Source organism: Oncorhynchus clarkii, chromosome 7, assembly GCF_045791955.1.
Source record: "Oncorhynchus clarkii lewisi isolate Uvic-CL-2024 chromosome 7, UVic_Ocla_1.0, whole genome shotgun sequence".
NCBI lineage: Eukaryota > Metazoa > Chordata > Actinopteri > Salmoniformes > Salmonidae > Oncorhynchus > Oncorhynchus clarkii.
In genome coordinates, this window is record NC_092153.1 from 39046753 (window position 1) to 39074364 (window position 27612).

A 27612-nucleotide genomic window follows, 5' to 3' on the forward strand; every position below is an offset into this window, starting at 1 on the left:
TTTTGTTTATGTTCATTTTGATGGTTTGTTAATATTAATAATATAATATATATAATTATGTCTTACATGTCTAATACAGATGACAAAAAAAGTAATCTGAGAAGAGCTATTGATTGTCATATTGGGCTCCTGAATGGCACTGCATCGGTCTAAGGCACTGCATCTCAGTGCAAGAGGTGACACTACAGACCCTGGTTCAAATCCAGGCTGAATCACATCTGGCTGTGATTGGGAGTCCCAGAGAGTGGCACACAATTGGCCCAGTGCTGGCCGGGGTAGGCTGTCATTGTAATTAAGAATTTGTTCTTAACTGATTTGCCTAATTAAATATAAACTATAAGGGGAAAACTACCCTAAAATTGAACAAATACTGTAACACAGACTACTTATAGAACATATATATTTTATAGGGAAATAATAGTTCTGAGGGTGCTGGTTAATAACGGATTCGGTGACCATTTCATCCACACCCTACTTCTGTACTTCCTTGGCCCCCTCCCTTTATTCTACAATCCTTGTAGACGAATGATGTCATTATTTTTGACCGTGGAAAGGGAGGGGACCTCACTGATTCCAACTGCTGCACCTCGTCCCTAACCAATAGAGATTAAGCGCCACCACTGCCTTTCCTGATCGGTGGGAGGATCCTATGTTTGTCTGTCCTGTTTCTTAGCACCCTCTATGTAGGCTAATTTACCGAATACTGCAGCAAGGGTGTCACGATCCAGAGAGAAGGAAGGCAAATCGGGAGTAAAATCTGAACAGCGGCCAGAAGAGAGGTAATTTCTTTCGTTTAAATATCATGTTCAATTGTTATAGTTAGCGGGGTGGACTAGGATTGTCCGTTTGGAAATAATTGATTAGGCCACTTTGCTTCGGCCCGGGAAAGTAGGTGGTGGCTTGTGGCGATTGTTAGTCATTCGACAAGTTAGCCTATGTTTCTTATTCTTATAGATTTAGGTTTAATCTATTCCTGGGTATTCCAGGACTACTCATTATTGTACCACGGCCCTTTTTAACGTTTCACTGATTTCGACGTAATTGTTGATACACTGTTGCTTCTTATGCTGCGTTTGTAACCAAGTGGGAGGTGGGAATTTACCAGTTGTGAAATCATAAATACCAGTTGGATGCATTCACTGGTATTTATCATTGAGAATTGCTGATTGGCCAACAAGCTTCTAAAACATAAACAAAAAATACATATATCGTGTTTGTAAACAAATTAGTGTTCAAATAACAGATTTGGTTTTTTTTGCGTTGCATTTAACTGCCTTAAAGGCTGTTATCTAGGTCATATCCTTTGTAATTGAATTCAAGAGGTCAACGTGCGGGAGAAGTGGGAGTTCAATATGAGTTTGCCACTAGTAATTACGAGTTGGAGGGGCGTTCGAGTGGTTTTTTTCCCCCAGGCATATGTGGTAAATTCATACTTCTCACTTGGTTACGAATGCAGCATATGCCTAGGCTACTGACGGAACTCAAAAGCAGCAACCTCGCTAATCAGTCTTTTGAGAACAAGTCCTATTTTTTTCATATTACACTGACGTTCATTTGAAAGGTTTCAATAAAAACATTTTTTTGAAAAGCGGTTAATTTAAAACACGCAGGCCTTGTCGAGTTTATTTGTTGTAGATTATTTCAATTCCTATCTCTGGGCGGTGAGTTGTTTGCCATTTCTGAACGAAAGGGCGTTTGAGTTTATCTCAGCCGGGAAGAAATTATTAGAGGCATTTCCACAGCCTAATAAAATTAGCAGAAAAGTATTACACCACCCAATGTTCTGTTTAATTGCGTGCTATTGTTTGTTCTGAAATCCGTAGTTTTTGATGACTTAATTTTGTGACGTCGGCCCTCCAATCTGCCCACACTAGTTGCTGCTCAACTCAATCGTAAACCGTGGAGTTGAGTTGGCTAATGCCACGTTCACAGGCTAGTCGGAACTTGGAGATTAGTTGATAAGTTGAATGTGGCAGGTGTATAACTACAACCAGTTAGCAAGTCGAATATTTCCGAGTTTTCTAGTTCCGATAAGTACGTGAACGCGGCATTAGTCATGGCTAAGGGCTAACGCCCTGTACAAATCGTGACGTATGTACACCATTTATTTAACTAGGCAAGTCAGTTAAGAACAAATTGATATTTACAATGAAGAGCTACACCGACCAAATCAGGACGACACTGGGCCTATTGTGTGCTGGCCTATGGGACTCCCAATCACGGTCAGGTGTGATACAGCCTGGATTCGAACCAGGGTGTCTGTAGTGACACCTCTAGCACTAAGATGCAGTACCTTAGACCGCTGCACCACCATATGTTATCTTTAGAGTCTTGGTGCTTTCAAGACAAGTGGGAAGTGTCTGTAAGTTCTAGCTCAAGAAAGAGTCCCCAATTTTGGAATTCTGAGTTTGATGACCATTCAAAATACATTTTCCCAGTTGGAGATCGTCCCCCCCCCCCCAACACACTGTAGTCAGAGGTCGGAGACTTCCCATTTAAGAGTTCTGAGCTCCCAGTTTCCCCACTACTGAACAGGCAAGTGTATTGTTTGTAACACAAGATGGAGGAGAGAGAGCCTGTCTCTTGTCAGAGATCACATTTATTTTGGGAGATTGGAGAATATGACCTCTTCATTCAAGAATGGATAAATCTATTATTTCAGGTGATAACATGTTTTGTTTAGTTAATTTCTCTAAATTTATAGCAAGTGAAGCTACCTTTCGCTGCAAAGCTAGGCTAGGTTGAAGACACTGTACCACTGTAGCTAGCGTCCTCCAGCTAATAATTATCAAACAAGGTCATTACCATCATAATATTCTTAAACGGGAGTCAGTCATATAATATAATTGGCTTAGCAGCCAATATGTATTATTTAACATTGCTATTAAAATAGTACTTACTCACTTATCGGAATGGGTAATTGTTTACAAGTTGCTAGCTATCCCATAAAGCCACTGCCGAAAACCACATATTTTCATTTTCTGTGGTTGGTAACTTCCCGGTCTTTGACGGACTCTGGCTGGACTGAAGATGAAGAAAAAAATCTAATAATAATCTAGGCATGTAGAGTCCGTCTCGCAACGGAGCCTTCAACCGCAAGGGGGCGTTGCGATACAACTCCGTTGTGGACGTCCCCATTGAAATGCTTGACGTTCGGTGCAATTTTAAGAATGCTTATGAATAATTTGAACCAGGTTTAAGGCTGGGACTGTTCTGTGATTTGGAAAGGAATGTAGGCTGTATGCCTATGCCCTCTTCCTGAAGAGAGAGTAGAGCTGTAATAGAAGGCTTGCAGAGCTGGCCTGTTGGTCCTGTTTGGGCTGCTTTGCCTGAGTTGTTGAGTGAAAGTGACATAACTGCAGTAGCAGAGATGTGGCATGGCTGGCTGTTTTTAACTATGCGTGTGGGACCGTGTTGCGTCTAGATTATGGAGGGTGTTGCCGGTTTATAATTAAGGCATATTTTGGCGTATGTTAGCTGCCTGTCAAACTGCAAAAGGGATACTGAAACTAAAGTTGATGGTTAAGTTTATGTAATAATTCTGAGTGGTTAAGTGTTAATGTTTGGGATAGGGAAAAGGTGAAAAAAAGTGGGCCTAGCGCTGGGATTGAACCCGCTGCTCTAGCTCATCGCAAGCCTACTAGATGAAAAAAGATGCTTGTTGCCCCTAGTGGAAGGTAGGAAATTGCCATGGAAATAAAATGATATCCCATGCCATAATTTCAACATTTTTTAAAAATATGTCTAAAATATGCCTTAATCAAGTTTAGCCTGGGTCTCCTATTTTGAGAGATCAGCCTGCTGCATTTCCACATGTGGGATGGCCAATGGCATACCTTTCAGGGTCGCCATGTCCTGGACATCTATCAACCAGCACACTTTCTATTAGAGGTCGACCGATCAATCGGAATGGCCGATTTCAAGTTTTCATAACAATCGGTAATCTGCATTTTTGGACACCGATCACGGCCGATTACATTGCACTCCACCAGGAGACTGCGTCAGTGCAGCAATGAGCCAAGGTAAGGTGCTAGCTAGCATTAAATGTATCTTAGAAAAAAAAATCAATTTTAACATAACTAGTTAACTACACATGATTGATGATGTTACTAGTTTATCTAGCTTGTCCTGCGTTGCATATAATCGATGTGGTGCCTGTTAATTTATCATTGAATCATAGCCTACTTCGCCAAACACTTATTTAACAAGCGCATTTGTGAAAAAAGCACTGTTGCACCAATGTGTACCTAAACATCAACGCCTTTCTTAAAATAAATACACAAGTATATATTTTTAAACCTACATATTTAGATAATAATGCCTGCTAACATGAATTCTTTTAACTAGGGAAATTGTGTCACTTCTCTTGCGTTCTGTGCAACAGAGTCAGGGTATATGCAGCAGTTTGGGCCGCCTGGCTCGTAACAAACTGTGTGAAGACCAACTTCGCCAAACGGGGGATAACTTGAAAAAAGCACAATCGTTGCACGAATGTACCTAACCATAAACATCAATGCCTTTCTTAAAATCAATACACAGAGGTATAGTTTTTTTTTTAAACCTGCATATTTGGTTAAAAGAAATCCAGGTTAGCAGGCAATATTAAACTAGGGAAATTGTCACTTCTCTTGCGTTAATTGCACGCAGAGTCAGGGTATATGCAACAGTTTGGGCCGCCTGGCTCGTTGCAAACTAATTTGCCAGAATTTTACATAACATTAAAGGTTGTGCAATGTAACAGGAATATTTAGACTTATGGATGCCACCTGTTAGATAAAATACGGAACGGTTCCGTATTTCACTGTAACAATAAACGTTTTGTTTTCGAAATGGTAGTTTCCAGATTTGACCATATTAATGACATATGGCTCGTATTTCTGTGTTATGTTATAATTAAGTCTATGATTTTATATTTGATAGAGCAGTCTGACTGAGCGGTGGTAGGCAGCAGCAGGCTCGTAAGCATTCATTCAAACAGCACTTTTGTGCGTTTGCCAGCAGCTCTTCCCCGTGCTTCAAGAATTGAGCTGTTTATAACTTCAAGCCGATCAACTCCCGAGATTAGGCTGGTGTAACCGATGTGAAATGGCTAGCTAGTTAGCGGGGTGCGCGCTAATAGCGTTTCAATCGGTGACAACTCGCTCTGAGACCTTGAAGTAGTTGTTCCCCTTGCTCTGCAAGGGCCGTGGCTTTTTGGGAGCGATGGGTAACGATGCTTCGAGGGTGGCTGTTGTTGATGCGTTCCTGTTTCAAGCCCAGGTAGGGGCGAGGAGAGGTACGGAAGCTATACTGTTACACTGGCAATACTAAAGTGCCTATAAGAACATCCAATAGTCAAAGGTAAATTAAATACAAATGGTATAGAGCGAAATAGTCCTATAATTCCTATAATAACTACAACCTAAAACATCTTACCTGGGAATATTGAAGACTCATGTTAAAAGACACCACCAGCTTTCATATGTTCTCATGTTCTGAGCAAGGAACTTAAACGTTAGCTTTTTTTACATGGAGCATATTGCACTTTTACTTTCTTCTCCAACACTTTGTTTTTGCATTATTTTAAACCAAATTGAACATGTTTCATTATTTATTTGAGGCTAAATAGATTTTTATTGATATTAAGTTAAAATAAGTGTTCATTCAGTATTGTTGAGTTTATTATTATAAATAACATTTTTTTTAAAATCGTCCGATTAATCAGTATCGGCTTTTTTTGGCACTCCAATTATCGGTATCGGCGTTGAAAAATCCTAATTGGTCGACCCCTACTTTCTATCTTGTCAGTCTCACTGTCCCTGAGCCTAATGCTAAAGCATTTAATAGTAAATCAGCGTCAGGATAAAATCTGTCCGTCATTGCTCTTCTAAACATTGATTCTTGAATGGAAAGGAAATTACAAGGCTAGGAATTTGCTTTTACACGAGTTTGTAATTCTAGAAGTGGTTGTTCGATTCCTAAATCAACGGTTCCCCGTAAGCGAAATAGGCTTACACTGTATTGAAATGGAGGTGAAAGAACCCGTATGTGTATAAAATGTACGCCCCAAAAGTATGGGAGACATTGTAAAAGACCCATTCACCGACTGAGAATGAAACAATGTATCATTTCCAGTCCACATATTATGCTAATTTCACACACAGTGCCAGGATTCCTCTCTAACCACGAGGACTACCATTACACTGAGAAATAACTTAGGTGAAACTAAATAGCCTTGTCTATGGCAGCCCTGGGAACTCTATGGCCAGACAGAGGTACTTTAACTATGCTTGATTGAAAATGGAAAACAATGTGTGTTATGAGCCTAGGGCCTAAATCCTAAAATCATTAGGCCTAAAGCTTTTTTGCAAATACATTTCAAGTTACAGTAGTGCTTAGGCCCATAGCAGTCTCTGGTTACTTGTAAGTCGCTCTGGATAAGAGCGTCTGCTAAATGAGTAAAATGTAACATGGTGATTATCCTCTTGAGAGAGAGAGAGCAAAGTCTATTGCCATACAAACTCTAGTGATAGATATGAATGGTCCTAGTTACACTGATAACCAGTGGTGTTAGCATGTGTAATGTGACATGTGATGGGTAGTTATGGTGGAGCCAACCTGAGTCATTGTGTGCTCTTGCTCTCAAACAGCAGCCACAGTTACTGCCAACCTGTGAACTTTAGCCCATTTCTCAGATATGCTCTGTAAAAGTGACCCAAGGTTTGGACTTTAACATTAAGTGAAGAAATAACGCCGGCCACTGTACAAATATTTACAAAATAACAAACGGCGTTGATCAAAGACAAACTGAATGAAGTAAAAAAATCTATAAGTAGCGCTCTATCAAAGCGTGCCGACATGTTACCTGTCTATTCGACAAACGACAGCCCCTTCCCGTAATATAACAGCCAATGAGAAACAGCCATATTAGATGTTCAATTAGCAATGCATGAATTTCAAGCTACAGACGATAAACATGCATTCATCATTACAAGCGCACGTCAATAAAGGTGCTACACATGCTTTTAAGCATGCATACCACCAGGGATATAAATATGTATGCCAACCCGGGATAAGCTACTACCGCATTACCGGTACCATTAACTGCGCTCTGGAGCGCGTCTGCCGGTGAAACTTCCAGCCAGAGGACTCTACAATAAACGAGGAATGCATGGTAACCATAGACATTTCTGATGACCGACCTTCACGTTTAACTGTTACACATTATCCCAATGTACTACAGTAGTAATGTTTGATCATCAATGGCATGAATAGAAAGACTGGCTATATTGACTGGAAACGCACAACAAAAACCTTCGGCGCCAAACTGTCTGCTTCCACACTCTAAATACATGTTTGTTTTCTCTTTTACGTCAACTATCAGCATATCGGGACCACAGTAATACAAACAATAAATGTGCTTCTCATCATGAACCATTTTGTCATCTCTGGTCATTTATAATAGGCTTAGGTGACAGAGGACATCGTCTCGAGCGCAGAGGTTAAATAAATGTTGTTTTGCCGTCACCTCAACTTTAATGCTTGTCCCACCCACACAAAAACCATGCAGTGAGTGTACCTCATGTGGTCTATGCTGTCTTTAAAAAAATATATATATATATTTCACCTTTATTTAACCAGGTAGGCCAATTTGAGAACAAGTTCTCATTTACAATTGCAACCTGGCCAAGATAAAGCAAAGCAGTGCGACAAAAAAACACATAGGATAAACAAACGTACAGTCAATAATGCAATAGAAAGTCTATATACAGTGTGTGCAAATGAAGTAAGGCAATAAATAGGCCGTAGTTGCGAAGTAATTACAATTTAGCAATTGACACTGGCGTGATAGATGTGCAGATGAGGATGTGCAAGTAGAAATACTGGTGTGCAAAAGAACAGAAAAAACAAATATGGGGCTGTGTACAGCTGCAGCGATCGGTAAGATGCTTGAAGTTAGTGAGGGAGATAAGTCTCCAACCTCAGTGAATTTTTATTTTTTTTGCAATTTGTTCCAGTCATTTGCTGCAGAGAGCTGTAAGGAAAGGCAGCCAAAGGAGGTGTTTGCTTTGGGGATGACCAGTGAGATATACCTGCTGGAGCGCGTGCTACAGGTGGATGTTGCTATGGTGACCAGTGAGCTAAGGCCGAGCTTTACCTAGCAAAGACTTATAGCCAGTGGGTTTGGCGACGAATATGTAGCGAGGACCAGCCAACGAGAGCATACAGGTCGCAATGGTGGATAGTATATGGGGCTTTGGTGACAAAATGGATGGCACTGTGATAGACTGCATCCAATTTGCTGAGTAGAGTGTTGGAGGCTATTTTGTAAATGACATCGCCGATGTCAAGGATCGGCAGGATAGTCAGTTTTACGAGGGTATGTTGGGCAGCATGAGCGAAGGAGGCTTTGTTGCTGAATAGGAAGCCAATTCTAGGTTTCATTTTGGATTGGAGATGCTTAATATGAGTCTGGAAGGAGAGTTTACAGTCTTGCTGGCAGTGGAGAATGGATTGTGTACATTTTGGTACAAACCCTTTAAAATGTCAATACTGACTGATGTAGTCAAACATGTTAATCTTTCCAGTAACATTTTCATTTCTATGACTTCCAGACAGGATACAAAACACAGTTCTCTAGAACTGTGAGGGTTTTATTTGTGTTCCTTAACTTGCTGGTGAGTTCCTAATCAGGAAATGACCTTTTGATCATGTCAGCTGACTTAAAATGTTGCACTTGTAGGCCACAATAAGAAACCTCTCACACTGTAGCTTGTTGAGAGATCTGAAACAATGCTGTTTGGATTATGGCCTGTGTTTTCACTTATACCACTCCTGAAGTCTGTTTGGTCATCACATTACAAAAAAGTGGATATATTTTCCTGTAAGAAGCTTTCCCCGGGTGCGTGTGACCCCGTACTGCCGGTCTCCTGATGTGTTGTGTGGTTTATTGTTCCTACAATAGACTGAGAATCTGCCCCACCCGACCGTGCCTGGGTCACTTTTCTCAGTACTCACTACTCGCACTGCTCTGGTTGCAAAACTTCTACTGGCTGACTGGTTTTGGCCTCTGGAAACTTTCGAAAAGTGAAATGTTAACTTGAAGTGGGAGGGTTGTTCTACTAGTATTGGATTCACTCCCGCAAACACAGTTGCGTCATTCTCCTCTTGTAATATATACTGTATGTGTCACACTAGACTAGTGCTCCCTGAACAGGTCTATAGGCCTTGATATCCTGGTGGATGTTGGTTTATGCGTGGTTTAGTTTCACCTGAACTTAAATATGAGTATTAAGTATTAAGTATTACCAAATATTAGGTTAGATGTAGGCAGTAGCTGGGGTAAAATCACTGGGGAAGCCAGACCAGGGGAGGGAAAAGCCATATTACAACCTACGTGTTGTGATAATTGCATTGTTTACTTTATAACCTGTTAGTTAATATGCCTTGCCACCGTGATACATAGGCCTAAGGCCAAGACAATAGTAAGACAGTGGCAGAAACATTCAACCACACCTTGTTTCAGCACAAAACCGGAGAGCGACCTCTGTTCGGTGAAGTTCACAAAGCATATCGCATGTAACAAACAGTTACGTGACCTACAGCATGGTCAAGCAAATGAATGTTTCCAACATTTTTGTACTACTAAACCATTGATTTAGAGCGACAGAGTTACCGCAAGTAGCAAAGAACAGGAGCTGCCTCCACTATTCCAACACCATTTCAACATCATCAAATCACCTATGCTTAGCCTAATACTGTGACAACTAAAATATACCAAAAACTATTTAGTCCAATCAACGTAAGCTAAATATGTGTCTGTCCATGCTTCTGGTGTGTTTGTGTGTGTGCGTGCACATTTATGCAACTAGAAAAACATGTTGACTCACCCTACTAGAGAAACACCAATGCCATCCTCTTTCATGTTGCCGAAATGGTCTATGACTGTCATACCATACACACTATTTTTTGTTGTCCTACGCTGCCTGGCTAATAAGCTTGTTTGCTAGCCCAGCTTCCTTTTTTGGTGGGCAACATTAGCTAGGTAACATTAGCCTTCTACATATTTAACTTCCATTCTCTCAAGCCAGGGGCCCAATGTATAAATATATGGTTTGATCAGAATCCACCTTATAATCATTGGCCAGTACAGATAATTGAGTAAAACCACAAGTCCAAATCTCTTTCTCCATCCATTTAGGAAAGGGACCATTTTAGCTAGCTATCCACCGGACGACAACAACCAGATGCAACAATTCAAGTTGTTTCTGTCAATTACTTATTGCGGTTGATGGAATGTGATTGGTGCGAAGCCAAATCCAAACTGGCTTCCTTTTACAAATATTTTTTTTGGGGTGCACCAGGACCATCCATAGTTGAGCTCACTCAATTTATCTCAGTGCTGATTGGCTATTATTTAATACTTTTATTTATCAAGGTAGGCCAAATGTTTGCTAGCTTCCCTTGCATTCAATGCTACAGGCGGCAACAATATCATACTCTTTTTGACCAGACATTATCAGATAGCCAGATGGCTATATCAGATGGCCTACACATACAGAAGGGTGCTGTTTCGCTCACTAGGATGCTTTTTCTGGTGAGATACATTCAGCCTCTTGCAAATTGAAGGAAGGAAAAAAAAGATGTATATTTTTTTTTCATTTTCTAGAGGCTGAATGTATCTCATCAGAAAAAGTGTGAGTGAAACAGTCAAAAGTTTGGACACCTACTCTTTCAAGGGTTTTCTGTTATTTGTACTATTTTAAACATTGTAGAATAATAGTGAAGATGTCCCATAGATGTCCCATATGGAACCATGTAGTAACCAAAAAAGTGGTAAATAAATCAAAATATATTTGAGATTCTTTAAAGTAGCCACCCTTTGCCTTGACAGCTTTCCACACTCTTGGATTATCTCAACCAGCGTGATGAGGTAGTCACCTGGAATGCATTTCAATTTACAGGTGTGCCTTACGTTATTTTGTGGCATTTCTTTCCTCATTACGTTTGAGCCAATCAGTTGTGTTGTAACAAGGTAGGGGTGGTATACAGAAGATAACCCTTTTTGGTAAAAGACCAAGTCCATATTATGGAAAAAACTACTCAAATAAGCAAAGAGAAACGACAGTCCATCATTACTTTAAGACATGAAGGTCAGTCAATTCTGAAAATTTCAAGAACTTTGAAAGTTGCTTCAAGTGCAGTCGCAAAAAGCGTCAAGTGCTATGATGAAACTGGCTCTCATGAGACCGCCACAGGAATGGAAGACCCAGAGTTACCTCTGCTGCAGAGGATACATTCATTAGTTACCAGCCTCGGAAATTGCAACCCAAATAAATGCTTCAGAGTTCAAGTAACAGACACATCTCAACATCAACTGTTCAGGGGAGACTGCGTAAATCAGGCTTTCATGGTCTAATTGCTGTAAAGAAGCCATTAAAGGACACCAATAATAAGAGACTTGTTAATGGTGTCATAATGCTGAGCTAACAAATGCTCAGCATATGTGGGAACTCCTTCAAACCTGTTGGAAAAGCATATTTTGATTTAACTTTTTTTTCTGGATACTACATGATTCCATATGTGTTGTCTCATACTTGTGATGTCTTCACTGTTCTACAATGTAGAAAATAGTCTTTAAAAAATAAAGAAACCCTTGAATGAGTAGGTGTGTCCAAACTTGGCTGGTACTGTATCTTTTTAGTCTCTGTCTTTTTGGGGCGGGGGAAACCTGGCACCCATGAATACGTATGTATACAAAACATTAAGAACACCTTCCTAATATTCAGTTTTGTACACTGTGTAGATGCATAAATTCAAGCAGTCCTTCAGTGCTGAATGTTATATACCTGGAAAAGTAGCTTGTTTTGTACCTCAACAGCCTCTTTCTTGTTTTGAGAAAGTGTCTTTTACCAACATTGACATTTTAACTGAGAATAACAAACAGCTCCCGGTGTTATGGCCTCTGTCAATATGGTATTAACGAAGGTCTACATATCCCTCCATATTTACATGTACACCTGGATATGTCTCAATGGTATGTTAGTTGAATTAAAACATGGCTGCCGTCCCAGCGACTACAAATATATTTCTGTATCATTGTTTAAAAAAAAAATATATATATATATATATTCATTCAAGGTTACACATTAGGGCTGGGAATTGCCAGGGGCCTCACGATATGATATTTAGGTGCTGATACGATATGCATTTCAATTCTCACATTTCGATATGTATCTCACGTTTCTATATGTATTGCGAATCGGTACTGCGACCTTTGATGTGCCAAACATATTTCTCAGTGTTTAATTTTTTTATATCTCAACAATTCTACTCAGATACAGTTCATATAAGGAAATCATTCAATTGAAATACATTCATTAGGCTCTAATCTACTGGGAAGCCAGGCCCAGCCAATCCGTATTAGTTTCTTTCCCCCCCACAAAACGGATTTATTGCAAACCAGTCTCAGATGATCCTGCAGGTGAAGAAGCCAGATGTGGAGGTCCTGGGCTGGCGTGGTTATACGTGGTCTGCGGTTGTGAGGCCGGTTGGACATACGGCCAAATTCTCTAAAACAACGTTGGTGATGGCTTATGGTAGAGAAATGAACATTACATTCTCTGGCAACACCTCTGTTGGACATTCCTGCTGTCATCATACCAATTGCACACTCCCTCAACTTGAGACATCTGTGACATTGTGTTGTGTGACAACTGCACATTTTTAGTGGCCTTTTATTGTCCCAGCACAGGGTTCTGTTTAACCAGTTTCTTGATATGACACACCTCAGTCAGGTGGATGGACTATCTTGGAGAAGGAGAAATGCTCACTAACAGGGATGTAAACACATTTGTGCAGACCATTTGAGAGAAATTTGCTTTTTGTGCTTATGGAACACTTCTGGGGTCTTATTTCAGTTTATTTAACATGGTGCCAACATGTTGCGTTTTAGGTGTAGTCTATAGTTAGTAGTGACCCGTCATATGACTAATTCTCTGGATGTCTAGTGCAGTGATTTCAGGGAGGAACTGTAACTTCCTCAACTGAGAGAATATTTTGGCGTACTTTACTCCATTTTGCCTCCGGAGAGGAGGATCAAGCTCATTTCTTTTTTTAGCAAATGAGTTTGTGGGTCATTACCCCTAGTGGGAAGTGGGATGAGTAAGACCGGATTGATGGCTTATCCTTTTCACATTCTGCAGATGGTTCTGTTGTATTAAATTGGTGGCTGTCCCAATAACTTGTTGGGTAATTGTCTGAATTTGATGACGGAATAGAAAAGGGAGAGTACAGTGGCTCGTCTATCTTCTACTGTGTTACTGATCCAGTTCATTGTGTTTAACACTAATTGTCAGCAACATCATAAGCCTGCCATTTAAAAAGGTGTGTGTAATGGATGTTGTCTACATGGAAATATAAGAATTATAACCTTTTTCAATTCAAGATGTTCCTTAATGGTTGTTAGTGATTCTTGGACACTAAGGGCCCATGTATGCAGTCACTGTCTTTATCATTTAGTGGTGTGCAAAGAGAGGAGGGTTTTGTGTGTGTTTAGTCTTTGGCAGCACTCTCCTCGACTCCATGGAGGCCTGTACAAATAGGGCAGCAGCCAAGGGCCCCTCCCCACCACAGTAGCCCAGCACAGGAAGTGGATTGTTTTGTTTCACAGGGTGAGCTTCGGGAGCCTGGCTTGGTGCTCTTGTCTCCTCTCCCACTTGCTTGGCCTCAGTCTCAGGCCCATCCAGTGTTTTGGTCCTTCTCCTGTCCAGTCCGGTTTACTATCTGACTTGGGAGTTAATCTGTGGTTCACAGAGCTGTCAGTGTGGGGTGGGAAACCTCCATACCTTAATACAAGTCAGTCATTAGATAGATTATATCTTGTGCCCCCCCCATTATCTAGACCGATTTCTTGCTTGTCTGAATCTTATCTCTACTCAGCGGCATCTGGTGTCGTGTGAATTAGACTTAGTTTCCTGACAGCCAAGCAGGAGAGAACACAGGAGGAGAATATAATTGTTTTGCTAGAAGGCATGATGAATAGAATATGATGTATGTATGTCCAATACTTTCTCTGCTTTCGGTAAAGCAGAGTAGGAGGCAGCCAAATGACTATGCATAGCTGTTCTGCTTTCCTCTCAGGCGCCTCGTTTATCAAGGACGTTTATCCCACACAGCACTGGGATCTGGTCAGCGGCAGGGCATCACTCTCTCGCTCTCTTTGTCTGAGTTATTCTGAAACTGACTGGTGTTTCACACAACCAGCATTTTAAGATCCTTACTGTGATTTCTTTTACATTTATTTTTGACAATTTTTTTTATTTAAAAACAAAGACAAAACAGCGTCTTAGCAAAAATCATTTCTCAAGCAAGAATTTTGCTAGGACTGTCTAGGAGTGGTATGAGTGGGGAGGGGAAAACTGAACACTAGCTGTTATTGGCAGAGAGGTTTGGAACTCTTTTCTTATTGGTCTATTAACTATGCCTAATTTACTGGGTCACCAGGCAGGCTAAAACTCCATCCCAACAAAACATGCAGATTTCAGCCGGTGTTTTCAAACAGCTTTTTTGGAACTAAAAGGGCATTCTCATAAGTTTCACGGTATTAGTCCAACCTCATAGTGTGAAAATATATATAAAACACAGGAAAATCACATTGTAAATAAAAAAAATACCACACATTTCAAAAGTTACTCTATACCCTACTGATGAAATGTAGGTAACCAGGGCAATTTAAGAGGGACAGGGACAGAGAAGAAACAATATATTGTTTGTAATAGTTTAAGGAAACAGCTGGAGTAGCACTTATAGTTTCCCGGATGCCTTTCCGCGTGCTGCCTGTCTTTCCACGTGCTGCCTGCCTTTCCACTGACGGACCATAGTAGGAAACAAGTAGGGTGGAGTCAGTGAATGGGCTGATGGAACACAACATTCCTCCCTGTCCCAGCTTGCCTCATCCCTCTCTCTCGTCCCCCCCACTTGGAGATCAAACAGCCTTCTTTTAGAAATGGGATTTCATGGTGTCAGTTGTCCGAATGCTTGTAATAAAAATAAAAAAAATACTTTGTTTCAGGGGTAGAACAGAACTAAGCCTAGCTACATCTTGCTTCCTTATCACACTCTTATTCCCTGACAGGTTTCCCGGCTCGATTCTCTCGCTGAGTATATTGACTTTTTATACAACCCAACAGGTTATTAGGGTTGTCGACGTTTTGTGAAAATCCAGTGACGTGACTAAAGTGTTCCCTGCTTTTTTTTCCTCCACAGTAATGGCAGCCATTAGGAAGAAGCTGGTGATTGTAGGGGATGGAGCCTGTGGAAAGACTTGTCTTCTCATCGTCTTCAGTAAAGACCAGTTCCCCGAGGTCTACGTGCCCACAGTGTTCGAGAACTACATCGCTGACATCGAGGTTGATGGCAAACAGGTGTGTAGACTACCATCCAGGAAATACATTTTCAAAAAAATACAGAAATGATCCATACTTAAATGTAAAGTCTTCATACACATGAACCATACAGCCAACCCACACAGTAAACCTATATCATAAGGCTTTGGTTAACAAACGGTCTCGTTATGGAGTGTAGTGGGAGTGACGCGGGGCTCTTAGTTATGGGGCGTAGCCTAGCTGTGTTCTGGAGGCTAGGGCCCCTCCACAGCAGATGGGATGTTATGTCAATGGTCTTTGTTCTCCTGTGCTGACCAGCACAGGATCACAGCCTGGCAAAACAGGAAATGACTACTCCTGGGCTTCCTGCACCGACTGGGAACATGGTTGTCCACTGGCAATTCCCCACCCCCTGTAGGCTGCCCCTCAGCCCGATAAACGGCTCTCATTTCCTGCTCTGGGGGAGCAACAGGCAGGTGGGGGAGGGGTTGATGTACTGTTATCTTCTGTACAGGAAATACACAAAGTCAGGGATCCAAGTGTGCTTGTTGTGGATCGTGCCACCTCCCAGCCCCCCATTCAGCTTAGCTCTCCCAGGGGGCTGCGCCCCCAGAATTACCCCCACTTTAATTTGGTGTGGATAAGATCGGTGTTCTCAGTATATAGTCGCCACGGTCCACATTTTAAATCTTATTTTCCTTCAGGGAGAATGGTAATCTCCTTCTCTCACCTTCAGTGGGCGGGGCCGGGCCCAGTTCTAAATATAGCCCTTTAAAAAATATATATATTTCAAAACCTTGTGCTGTGCAGTCAGTCAGTGTGTCCAGAGGGGATATGGCTCCTAACCCCATTGCTCATGCCAGGAGTATGTAGCCTCCCTCTCCCACCCGGCCTACAAACCTCTGCTATAGCTGCTATTTTGGGATGGTTGAATAATGTGTGTGTACTGTAGTCATACAAAGTTGTGTTACTAACCTTTTGACTAGATGTATGAAGGACAGGCTCCTCCTCTCAAAGACATTGGACTTTTTCTTTCTTTTTTTTTCTTTCCAAATAGTGCATAAATCATGTATAGAGTAAAAGAGCAAGTTGTGGCAGAATATTATGATTCAGTTGTAGAATCCAGCAGACTGTAATGTAGTTGCTCTGGTCTACTCCCCAGAGGAACAGAATGTATCTGGTTAGATTCTCCTTAATCACCTGATTTCCCTAATGGAATTAATCAGTGGTGTGATGGGATAAAGCCACCATGCCTCCTCTCTGCATCCCTGTGAAAACCTGTCCGTGGACTGAGACAAACGGCCAGTCGTTAGCTGCTGCACTGCTTTCTCTCTCTCCCCAAGACCAGAGCTATGACGAAGCCACTCCTAATAGTGTTGTTCGTCATCATGGTTATCACTGCTAGTTTCACGGCCGCCAAAAGACGTTAACCTGCTACGACTTCACACCTCGAGTGTGTCATATGCAAATCGTACTCCAAATTCCTGCCGCATCACTTGAGAGATTTCTCAGAGATACAGTATTTCTGCATCCCAAATGACACACTATTCCCACTACTTTTGGCCAGGACCCAGTGTGAACTATACAGGGAACAGGATGCCATTTGGGAGGAACAGTGAAACTGAAACACTGCTCTGAATCATATTAGTCATTATTAGCGGTTTCTAAGGCATGACTGTTTCCAGTTTTGCTTTGTTTTGATGGTGTTTTACATTTCCCTATGAGAACATGGTGAAAACAAAATTACAGCTACAGTATCTTGTAATGATTTCCACAGTAAAAGATGTGCCAGCACTTTGCTCCACTGCTGTTGGCCCGACACTGCCCAGCCCAGTCATGGCGCTCCTGACTTTGGTAAATAAAAACGGTATCGCCATTATTTAGTGACCATGGATGGTTAAGTGCGTTTTTATTTTGCTTTGTTTCTTTTTGCTCATCTGAACATGCATCTCTCGCAGAATCTATTAATCAACATCATATCAAAAATAGGACTCTCGGGTTTCTGAGAGAGATTTGCTTCAGAAAGATTGAGCCTTTAAAAAAAAAAAAAAATGTTTAAGAGCAGCCATTTTGACTATCTGCGAAGTCCTGACCCTTCCTCTTCTCTTCTTATGTGGCGTGTTTTAGGTGGAGCTGGCGCTGTGGGATACAGCCGGCCAGGAGGACTACGACAGGTTGAGGCCTCTCTCCTACCCCGACACTGATGTCATCCTCATGTGCTTCTCCATCGACAGCCCTGACAGTTTAGGTAAATTACCAGAAGAAAAGCTTATTTCTAGTCCAGGGACACTTTGTTGCTGATTTCTCTGATGTTTTGATTTCCAAATGCACTTGTCTAAGTTGTTTTAATGTCAACTGGAAGTGACTGTGACAGTGTGTGTATCAGTTTTATACAGTGGATTTGGAAAGTATTCAGACCCCTTCACTTTTTCCACATTTTGTTACGTTACAGCCGTATACTAAAATGGATTAAATAGTTTTCCCCCTCATCAATCTTCACACAATACCCCATAATGACAAAGCAAAAATTAGGAGATTTAAAAAAAATAAAAAAAACATTTGAATAAGTATTCAGACCCTCTACTCAGTACTTTGTTGAAGAACCTTTGGCAGTGATAACAGCCTCAAGTCTTTGTGGGTATGATGCTACAAGCTTGGCACACCTTTATTTGGGGAGTTTCTCCTGTTCTTCTCTGCAGATTCTCTCAAGATCTGTCAGATTGGATGGGGAGCATCGCTGCACAGCTGTTTTCAGGTCTCTCCAGATGTTCGATCGGGTTCAAGTCTGGCCTCTGGATGGGCCACTCAAGGACATTCAGAGACTTGTCCCGAAGCCACTCCTGTGTTGTCTTGGCTGTGTGCTTAGGGTCGCTATCCTGTGGAGGGTGAACCTTCACCCCAGTCTGAGTTCCTGAGCGCTCTGGAGCAGGTTTCCACCAAGGATCTCTCTGTACTTCGCTCTGTTCATCTTTCCCTCAATCTTGACTAGTCTCCCAATCCCTGCCACTGAAAAACATCCATACAGCATGATGCTGCCACCACCATGCTTCACCACAGGGATGGTATTGTCTAGGTGATGCACGGTGCCTGGTTTCCTCCAGATTGACGCATGGCATTCAGGCCAAAGAGTTCAATCTTGGTTTTATATAATCGGATAATCTTGTTTCTCATGGTCAAAGTCCTTTGGGTGACTTTTGGCAAACTTCAAACGGGCTGTCATGCCTTTTACTGAGGAGTGGCTTCTGTCAGGCCACTCTACCATAAAGGCCTGATTGGTGGAGTGCTGCAGAGATGGGAGAACCTTCCAGAAGGACAACCATCTCCACAGAGGAGCTCTGTCAGTGACCATTAGGTTCTTGGTCACCTCCCTGATCAATGCCCTTCTCACCCGATTGCTCAGTTCGGCCGGGCGGCCAGCTCTAGGACGAGTCTTGGTGGTTCCAGACTACTTCCATTTAAGAATGATGGAGGCCACTGTGTTCTTGAGGACCTTAAATGTTGCAGACATTTTTGGTACCCTTCCCCAGATCTGTGCCTCGACACAATCCTGTCTCTGAGCTCTACGGACAATTCCTTTGACCTCGTGGCTTGGTTTTTGCTCTGACATGCATTGTCAACTGTGGGAGCTTTATATAGACAGGTGTGTGCGTTTCCAAATCCTGTCCAATCAATTAAATTTACCACAGGTGGACTCCAAGTTGTAGAAACATCTCAAGGATAGTCAATGGAAACAGGATGCTCAATTTCACGTCTTATAGCAAAAGGGTCTGAGTACTTATGTAAATAAGGTATTTCTGTTTTATTTTTATTTTTAATAAATGTAAAAACATTTCTAAAAACCTGTTTTTGCTTTGTCAGTATTGGGGTATTGTGTGTAGATTTGAGGGAGACAATTAATTCATTCCATTTTAGAATAAGGCTGTAACAACAAAATGTGGAAAAAGTGAAAGGGTCTGAATACTTTCCGAATGCACTGTATAGGGTGTCAGGTGGGATAAATGATCTGCATGGACCTAATCTGAACTCTGTGTATGAACATGTCTGCTGAGCTCTTTCTCCAGTCATTGTCCCATAAGCAGTAGCGGTTTTAGCATGCACATCTTAGTGGGACAATGAAATATAAAATGTATGCATGCCAGCAAAGCCACTACACAACACACAACTCTACATGAATCACACTAACAGTGACAAACGGTGCCCACAAACTTAGGTTTGCTGTCCCAACATCATACCACCACTACACCTGGCTATCAGCAGAGCCTTGTCTGGCAGCGAAACAGTTAATTCCGCCTCATTTAATGCCTCTTTTTAAAAATGCAGACAATGAAAGCTCTTACAATATTCAATGATTACATTTCTCTAATACAGGCTACATGTGCACCACCAAGTCAGAACAGTTGGTGAAATTAAGAGGGGAAAAGGGACCAAATGATTAGTGTGAGGCACATGGGCTACTAACAGCTTACTACACAACATACTTAGTATTACTTTCTTAGCTATGGTATACATATCTCCCTGGCAAATTACATAATTTAAGCAGCAGCATACAATACATTTTTGGACTCAGCTTGTGCTGTGCTCACTTCCTATTTCCATCTTGCTGTGTAATGGCCGACGATAATATCTCTTCATTATTTATCTTCATATGAAAAGGATTTGCCAGTCGATTTGTTGACTTGATTCATGATGACTGCTAGCTAGGATTTTGAAAGTATGATGTTGACATGATCAGTCCAATCAAAGCTACTGTACATGTGCAATTTGATGTCATTTTATCTGTGGCCAATGACCTTGAGCCTTCTTGGATGGGCACTTCTAATGTAACTATGTCAGCACACAAAGGGCTGGAATTTGAGGTCTCCCCTTGGACGCCGCCATGACATCGTGTCCCCTTGAGTGACAGAAAACCGAGTCAATCACGGCGCAACGCTCCGTATTTTCTGCTAGCATGCCCTACCACCACAGAAAGCACCGAGTTAGGCTGAAACACCTGCATTTTGGAGCTGCCTTACTCAAGGAAACAAAACAGAGACCATGTTTGTATGCGGCTTTATTAAGACAATGATATAAACTCGGCAAAAAAAGAACAGTCCTCTCACTGTTAACTGCATTTATTTTCAGCAAATTTAACATGTGTAAATATTTGTAGGAACATAAGATTCAACAACTGAGACACAAACTGAACAAGATCCATTGACGTGAGCGCATGTGACAAATAACATTTGATTGGATGTAATTGGCATGGTGCAGCCTAATAGCTTTGGCTATTAAGCGCAGATAAATACTAATTGTCTTAGTATAAAATTGTCTTAGTATAATGTTTATCATGACCTTCCTAAACAAAATATTAATTTTGTCTTTGTGAATGTGTATATTAAAATGATTTATTCGGCTGGCAGCTATTGTTACTTATGGAGGCTGTTAAATATGCATATGGTCATTTTGACCGTCATAGCCACTTTGAGGTAGAAATGCTCAAAGTTTTTGTATTTTATTATTAACTCGGCAAAAAAAGAAACGTCCTCTCACTGTCAACTGCGTTTATTTTCAGCAAACTTAACGTGTAAATATTTGTATGAACAAGATCCAACAACTGAGACATAAACTGAACCAGTTCCACAGAAATGTGACTAACAGAAATGGAATAATGTGTCCCTGAACATAATCAAAAGTAACAGTCAGTATCTGGTGTGGACACCAGCTGCATTAAGTACTGCAGTGCATCTCCTCCTCATGGACTGCACCAGATTAGCCCGTTCTTGCTGTGAGATGTTATCGCGCTCTTCCAAGGCACCTGCAAGTTCCCAGACATCTCTGGGGGGGGGGGAATGGCCCTCACCCTCCTATCCAACAGGTCCCAGATGTGCTCAATGGGATTGAGATCCAGGCTCTTCCCTGGCCATGGCAGAACACTGACATTCCTGTCTTTACAGGAAATCACACACAGAACAAGCAGTATGGCTGGTGGCATTGTCATGCTGGAGGGTCATGTCAGGATGAGCCTGCAGGAAGGGTACCACATGAGGGAGGAGGATGTCTTCTCTGTAACGCACAGCGTTATTGCCTACAATGACAACAAGCTCAGTCCGATGATGCTGTGACACACCGGCCCAGACCATGACGAACCATCCACCTCCAAGTCAATCCCGCTCCAGAGTACAGGCCTCGGTGTGACGCTCATTCCTTCGACGATAAACGCAAATCCGACCATCACCCCTGGTGAAACACAACCGCGACTCATCAGAGAAGAGCACTTTCTGCCAGTCCTGTCTGGTCCAGCGACGGTGGGTTTGTGCCCATAGGTGACGTTGTTGCCGGTGATGTCTGGTGAGGACCTGCCTTACAACCGGTCTGCAAGCCCTCAGTCCAGCCTCTCAGCCTATTGCGGACAGTCTGAGCACTGATGGAGGGATTGTGCGTTCCTGGTGTAACTCAGGCAGTTGTTGTTGCCATCCTGTACCTGTCCCGCAGGTGTGTTGTACGGATATACCGATCCTGTGCCGTTGTTACACGTGTTCTGCCACTGCGTGGATGATCAGCTGTCTGTCCTGTCTCCCTGTAACGCTGTCTTAGGCGTCTCACAGTACGGACATTGCAATTTATTGCCCTGGCCACATCTGCAGTCCTCATGCCTCAGGCACGTTCACGCAGATGAGCAGGGACCCTGGGCATCTTTCTTTTGGTGTTTTTCCAGAGTCAGTAGAAAGGCCTCTTTAGTGTCCTAAGTTGTTATAATTGTGACCTTAATTGCCTACCGTCTGTAAGCTGTTGGTGTCTTAACTACCGTTCCACAGGTGCATGTTCATTAATTGTTTATGGTTTATTGAACAAGCATGGGGAAACGGCGTTTAAACCCTTTACAATGAAGATCTGTGAAGTTATTTGGATTTATATGAATTATCTTTGAAATGCAGGGTCCTGAAAAAGGACGTTTCTTTTTTTTGCTGAGTTTATATATTTACATTGTTTGCAAACTGATGTGTTAAAAATGTTAATGCCAAATTAACATGCAAAACAGGCAAGCCCCCAAATGTCCAAAACATTTTTTGCTAAAAAAAGGCTCTGCCCCACCTGCCCTGAATGACGGGTCGCCACTGCCCATAAGTATCTCTGAAATATCTACTTGCTTCTTCCTCTGGTAGAAAACATCCCGGAGAAGTGGACCCCTGAGGTGAAGCACTTCTGCCCCAACGTTCCAATCATCCTGGTGGGCAACAAGAAGGACCTGAGGAACGACGAACACACACGGAGGGAGCTGGCCAAGATGAAGCAGGTACCGTACCATAGTTCCATACTGAGTGTACTGCACAAAACCCTCAAACAGACCCCTAACCCATAGGTAGGAAGTACTGCTATAAATCTGAAAGGGTTGGATAAAGTAGTCGGTCTAATCTTATATCTAGCCAACACTTTTTTTAGATGTGGCTGGTGTCCTCAACTAGGCCTCTGGAAGGGATAACATTTTAAGACTACAATTTGTCAAAGGATATTAGTGTTCCCCTTTAAGTTGAGTCATTGTTTCAGGATATGTGAGGCTAGATAACCAGCCAAACTAAGATGGTGGTTGAGTGACCAATGTCATCACTGATTAGACTGTGGAAAACTTTTCAGGAAAAGGCTGTTTTGACTCGAGTCACTGGCATCCCTTGCTTTCTTAAAAAAAAACACGTAGCTCGACAGGTCTGAAATGACTGGGCCTGATTTTGCTCTGCCTGGCATGGGGGAGGAGCAACAGCTCCTAGAAGTTACAAGTCACTGATTAGCTTGTTTGTTTAGTCTGAAGTGTCTTCCTCTTCTCAATGCGGGTTCTAATTGACGGCAGACAGTACGTTGCATGTTCTCTGTCTGTGTCTCTGTGTAGGCCTACTGTCTGTGTGGTACTAGTCTCTAGGTCCAGTTGGTGATGGGGGGGGGGGGGGGGGGGGGGGTTACAAAGCCCTCTGACTCTGTCAGCCGTTTCTTTCTCTCAGAGTGCAGGGAACTGTGTAACAAAGAGGGTGTGAGAGAGGATTACGATCCCCACAAGTCATCACTTTTAAGTGTTTTAGCGTGATGTTAAAAGTAACATTGGTGGTGGCTATGTTGTACCCAGGCAGTGGAAGTCATGCTATTTCCCAGGGTTGATGTGTTCTGTAGTCAAGCATAAATCTAGAGCAGGGGGGGGGGGTGATACAACCTACACACAGTAGGCTACATGCACTGGGATAAATACATTTTACATTGTGTTTTTATAGTCTTGATGGTATAAGTGTACCATGAATGTTGTTGGTAAATTCACACTGCTTGTGTGTGTGTGTGTGTGTGTGTGTGTGTACGTACATTCATGGTCACACCAGTTTTAACACCCTGTCTGTTTACCCTGTAGGAGCCAGTGAAGCCAGAGGAGGGCCGGGACATGGCTAACCGTATCAGTGCCTTTGGCTACCTGGAGTGTTCAGCCAAGACAAAGGATGGCGTGAGGGAGGTTTTTGAGATGGCCACCAGGGCGGCGCTGCAGGTGCGCAAGCGCAAGAAGAGGGGTGCCTGCCTGCTGTTGTGAGGAGGAGGAAGACCTCAGTCGTCAACTGACAAAACAACAACAATATATATATATATATACGCAGGACTGACCTTTTACCAAATGGCATCTTTGTACTGTATCTCATTTCACGCTAAAGAGGTTGGCGGCCGAAAGTGCTGAACGTAAAATAACAAGGAAAAGGACTGGTCTGTAACACAGGTTAGAAATTAGTGTTTAAACTTCTCAGCTTTGTTTTTGTTTGTTATGCTTATTCCATGCAATGGGTACACTGTCTTTCGTCTAGTTTTTCCACAGCCGTCTTTTTTTCCCCCCCTGTCGCTTTTGAGAAGATAATAAATGCACATGTATTTGTATGCAAAAATATTTGGCTGTCCTTCCCTGGGCCTGTACAAACAGTCGGTCAACAGGGCTTGTGTTGTCAACATGCACACTGTTGGAATCAGGACTCACCCAAACTCTTGTTCATTTGTAACCCGTCCTGTCCGCTAGCATAGATTCTATGGTAAGAGGGTCTACTTTCCAGGGGAGAGGTTTTGCTCTTTAGAACCAGTGCCTTTTAAAAAAAAGTTATTTTTCAAGTCCTTGCATACCACTAAGTAATGCTCCTCCTGACCTGTTGGTCAACTCACTAGCAGGGGAGCGGAGGGCCTCCCCACGTTAATTATACACAGTATGTATTGTAATGCAATCTGAGCTTTGCTGCATGTAACCTAGGCTTTGAGGGCTGTCGACAACTAGCCGCAAGAAACAACTTCAAAGTTCATTTTACTTAGGAGAAAGCATCAGCTAGTCCGTATTGACTGAAATCAGTCCCCACCCCCCGGGGGTAGTCGGAGCACCTCATGGCACTGTAACATGACCCTACAGATATGTGTGCAGAGAAGTCCATCCTCCCCTCAAATAAGGTCTGGATTGAACACCTGTACAGAGATGCTTGAATATCCCACATAAACAGAAGCTAGCATGACTTTAAAGTACCACCACACCAGGACGTGACAAGTTAAAACAGGTGTTGCATGATGATTAGGGGAGCATGGTCTATAGTAGCTACAGTAGGTTTGTATGAGTTGACACAATCCTCTTTTTAGAATGAGAATGCCAATGTATTTGTCACAAGGCTGGAGCTACTGGGGTATGGGGGGGACTGACTGACTGGTGGATCCTGCCTCGAGATCCTGTCAGGGTTGACTGGCCTGCGGATTTCCAGTCTGACTGCATTCTGAGGAGCCACATGAGTGTTTTTCAGTGCCTTCTCTTTCCTGGTAACCTGTGCGACTTTAGCGTTCCCTTCCCGAGAGCCGAGCAGAGACTGGACCGGTTGCTCAATGCCAACACGCCACAGCAAAGTCAACTTTGACACCTCTGTCATGTTACACAAAGTTCAGCACTCACTCACCCAGCCATAAAGAATGTCAGGGGGAAATGATGCTTGACAAATTAAGTGTTTTTTTTCAAGGTACACTTTGCCACAGTGTTCCGCAAAACATACCTGGTTGAAACCCCAGTTAGAATTCGATCATCCATAGATGAGATCTCTTCAGCTCGGTGGTTGATTGTAATTTCATTTGAGGAAGGAAACTCCCAGTGTGCTTTGCCTGATTTTTCAGGAACTGGTTTGTCAATTCTCAGTTTGTTCTGGCTTGGCGCTATTTGACAAGAAGGCAAGACCTAAATTCATTTTTTTGAGAGAGAGAGACTTCTGTTGGCTGCCACACAATTCTCTCTCCCTACCTGTCGCACAGCTAAAATGACGTGCTCTGCACTGTGTTACGTTAACAGTAAGGTTTGGAGGGTGTGCTACAGAGTTGGAAATTACTTTTGCATTCGGACATGATTTCTTGTCTTCTGTCTTTTTTTATTTTTTATATTGCACTGCTGAGAACAATAAAATGCATCGGGGTTGCTGAAGTCACTGGTCAACCTAGGCTGTGTTTTTCTTTTACTGTTTTGTCATGTGACTTGATTTACGTAATGGAACACCACTGGAGCTGTAGCATGCCTGAGACTGGCGCTGGAATATACTGTATTTGGGCTTTTTAAACCACCTATTTCCATTAAACTTTTTACTTGTGTCCACCATGGCTCCAACATTACACCACTCCAATATGCTTGATCTCTATTTTCTGTATTGCTTGGACTAGGTTAGACATTTCACTTGCATGGAAGTGGAAATGTCAATTTGTAAGTTTACTCTTTTGTATCCTATGATGTTGACCATTTGTCTAGCGGGAGCCCGATGAGCCTTTCTCTACTGATTCTTCACAGCGTTCCTATTTCTCCTGGTTTGTGTCTGTCGTTCTTCTGCCTGTGTCCATAAACCGGTCTGTCCAACCCAACAGGGCTCAACTTTCCAAATGTCCATCAGCAATGTCACATGACAGGTTTAAAGGGTTGCATGCAACCTGGTGTGTGTGATGCTAGAAATAACATGTATTCCACAATGCCAATGAAAAAAATGTTAGCTGGTTCGATTGACCGAGCCCTCTGCTGGCCAAGTCGTCCATGTTAACAGAGCTTCTACTGTGGTAGGAAAATGACTTAACGTTCAAGCAGACAGAAACCGGGCGGTGTTTATAAGCGGTGTCCCAGTATCACCCAATATTGTGACTGTTCAGGGGTGAAGCTCCGAGGAAATATGATTTTGTCCCTTCAGGAGTATGTTTGACTACACAAAATGGAACTTATGACATTTGCCATTTTGTTACCATATTACCTTTTTTGTATGGGTGTATGTTTAAACAGTGTTTCCATGTCGCCAACCCATGAAAAGGACGGCAACTTTTAAGATTTCAGACATTTACGCCAACCTAAATGCCAAGGAATTCTAGGACATCTAAACAAAGCATTTGCAAGACTATATGTCCAGCATAATGTTACAACCAACCCCCACCCCAAAGCAGAAGGCAAACTACATATCAAGATAAGCATGTAGACTGCTGTTTTGTGTACGCTGCTACTAAACCTAGATCACGCTACTACAAAACCTAATCTTGTCTTCTATTATGTCGGTGTCTGCATGAGTGAAACTATGGTCTCTGCAGCAGTTGCTCCACTATGGGAACAGCTTCTATCTGCTCAGTGTCTAACTCCTTTTTCTGGAAGTATCTAAAAATAACAATCCAGATTTCTATAAGAAAGCTCATTGTAATAATGCTTAAACGGAAAGTGATGTAGTGGATGTTTGATTAAAGTGAACACGAACAATGTTAATAAACTATTTTTGAGACGAGATTATACACTGCCTCACTATTCCAGTTGTTCCATTTTACACACAGATGATGAAAGCTAGATGAGAATCCAAAATCATTTATTGCTTGTTTTCCAGTTTAGCAGCCACTGCTTCAGTTTAGGGAGTTAGTAGTGAGATATGAACTTACAGTACATGGTTATAGATTCCTGAGCGACTGAAACATGAATGTTAGACCAGGTGACACTGATCCAATAGTCATCATACTACTGTATCTAAAATGTAGTAGTACAATTGTCGGCATACTGAAAATACAGTGGCGGTATAAAAATACATTACCACAAGCAGAAAATATATGCATTTTGAATATTAAATACACTCATCATATGCTCTGAGGAGATACTGCCTTAAGTAGTAGGTATGTGTAGGTTTCCATTGGTCACTTGTCAGTGGGACATTTCCTATTACAAAACAGCGAACTAGTCAGGCTGAAGATTTCCTCCAGTTTCTGCTGAGCAACAATTTCAATAATCCATCGA

At 42.2% G+C, this 27612-nt stretch overlaps 1 protein-coding gene across 1 annotated transcript; it reads left to right on the forward strand.

The window, feature by feature from the left end:
• The first annotated feature begins 590 nt into the window (after positions 1 to 590).
• On the forward strand, positions 591 to 27120 carry LOC139413267 (rho-related GTP-binding protein RhoA-D). Its single transcript, XM_071160450.1, has 5 exons — positions 591 to 779; positions 15247 to 15404; positions 17493 to 17613; positions 22508 to 22638; positions 23731 to 27120. Exons 2-5 carry the CDS (start codon positions 15249 to 15251, stop codon positions 23902 to 23904), a joined length of 582 nt encoding a protein of 193 aa, XP_071016551.1. The 5' UTR covers positions 591 to 779; positions 15247 to 15248; the 3' UTR covers positions 23905 to 27120.
• The last annotated feature ends 492 nt before the right edge of the window (positions 27121 to 27612 follow it).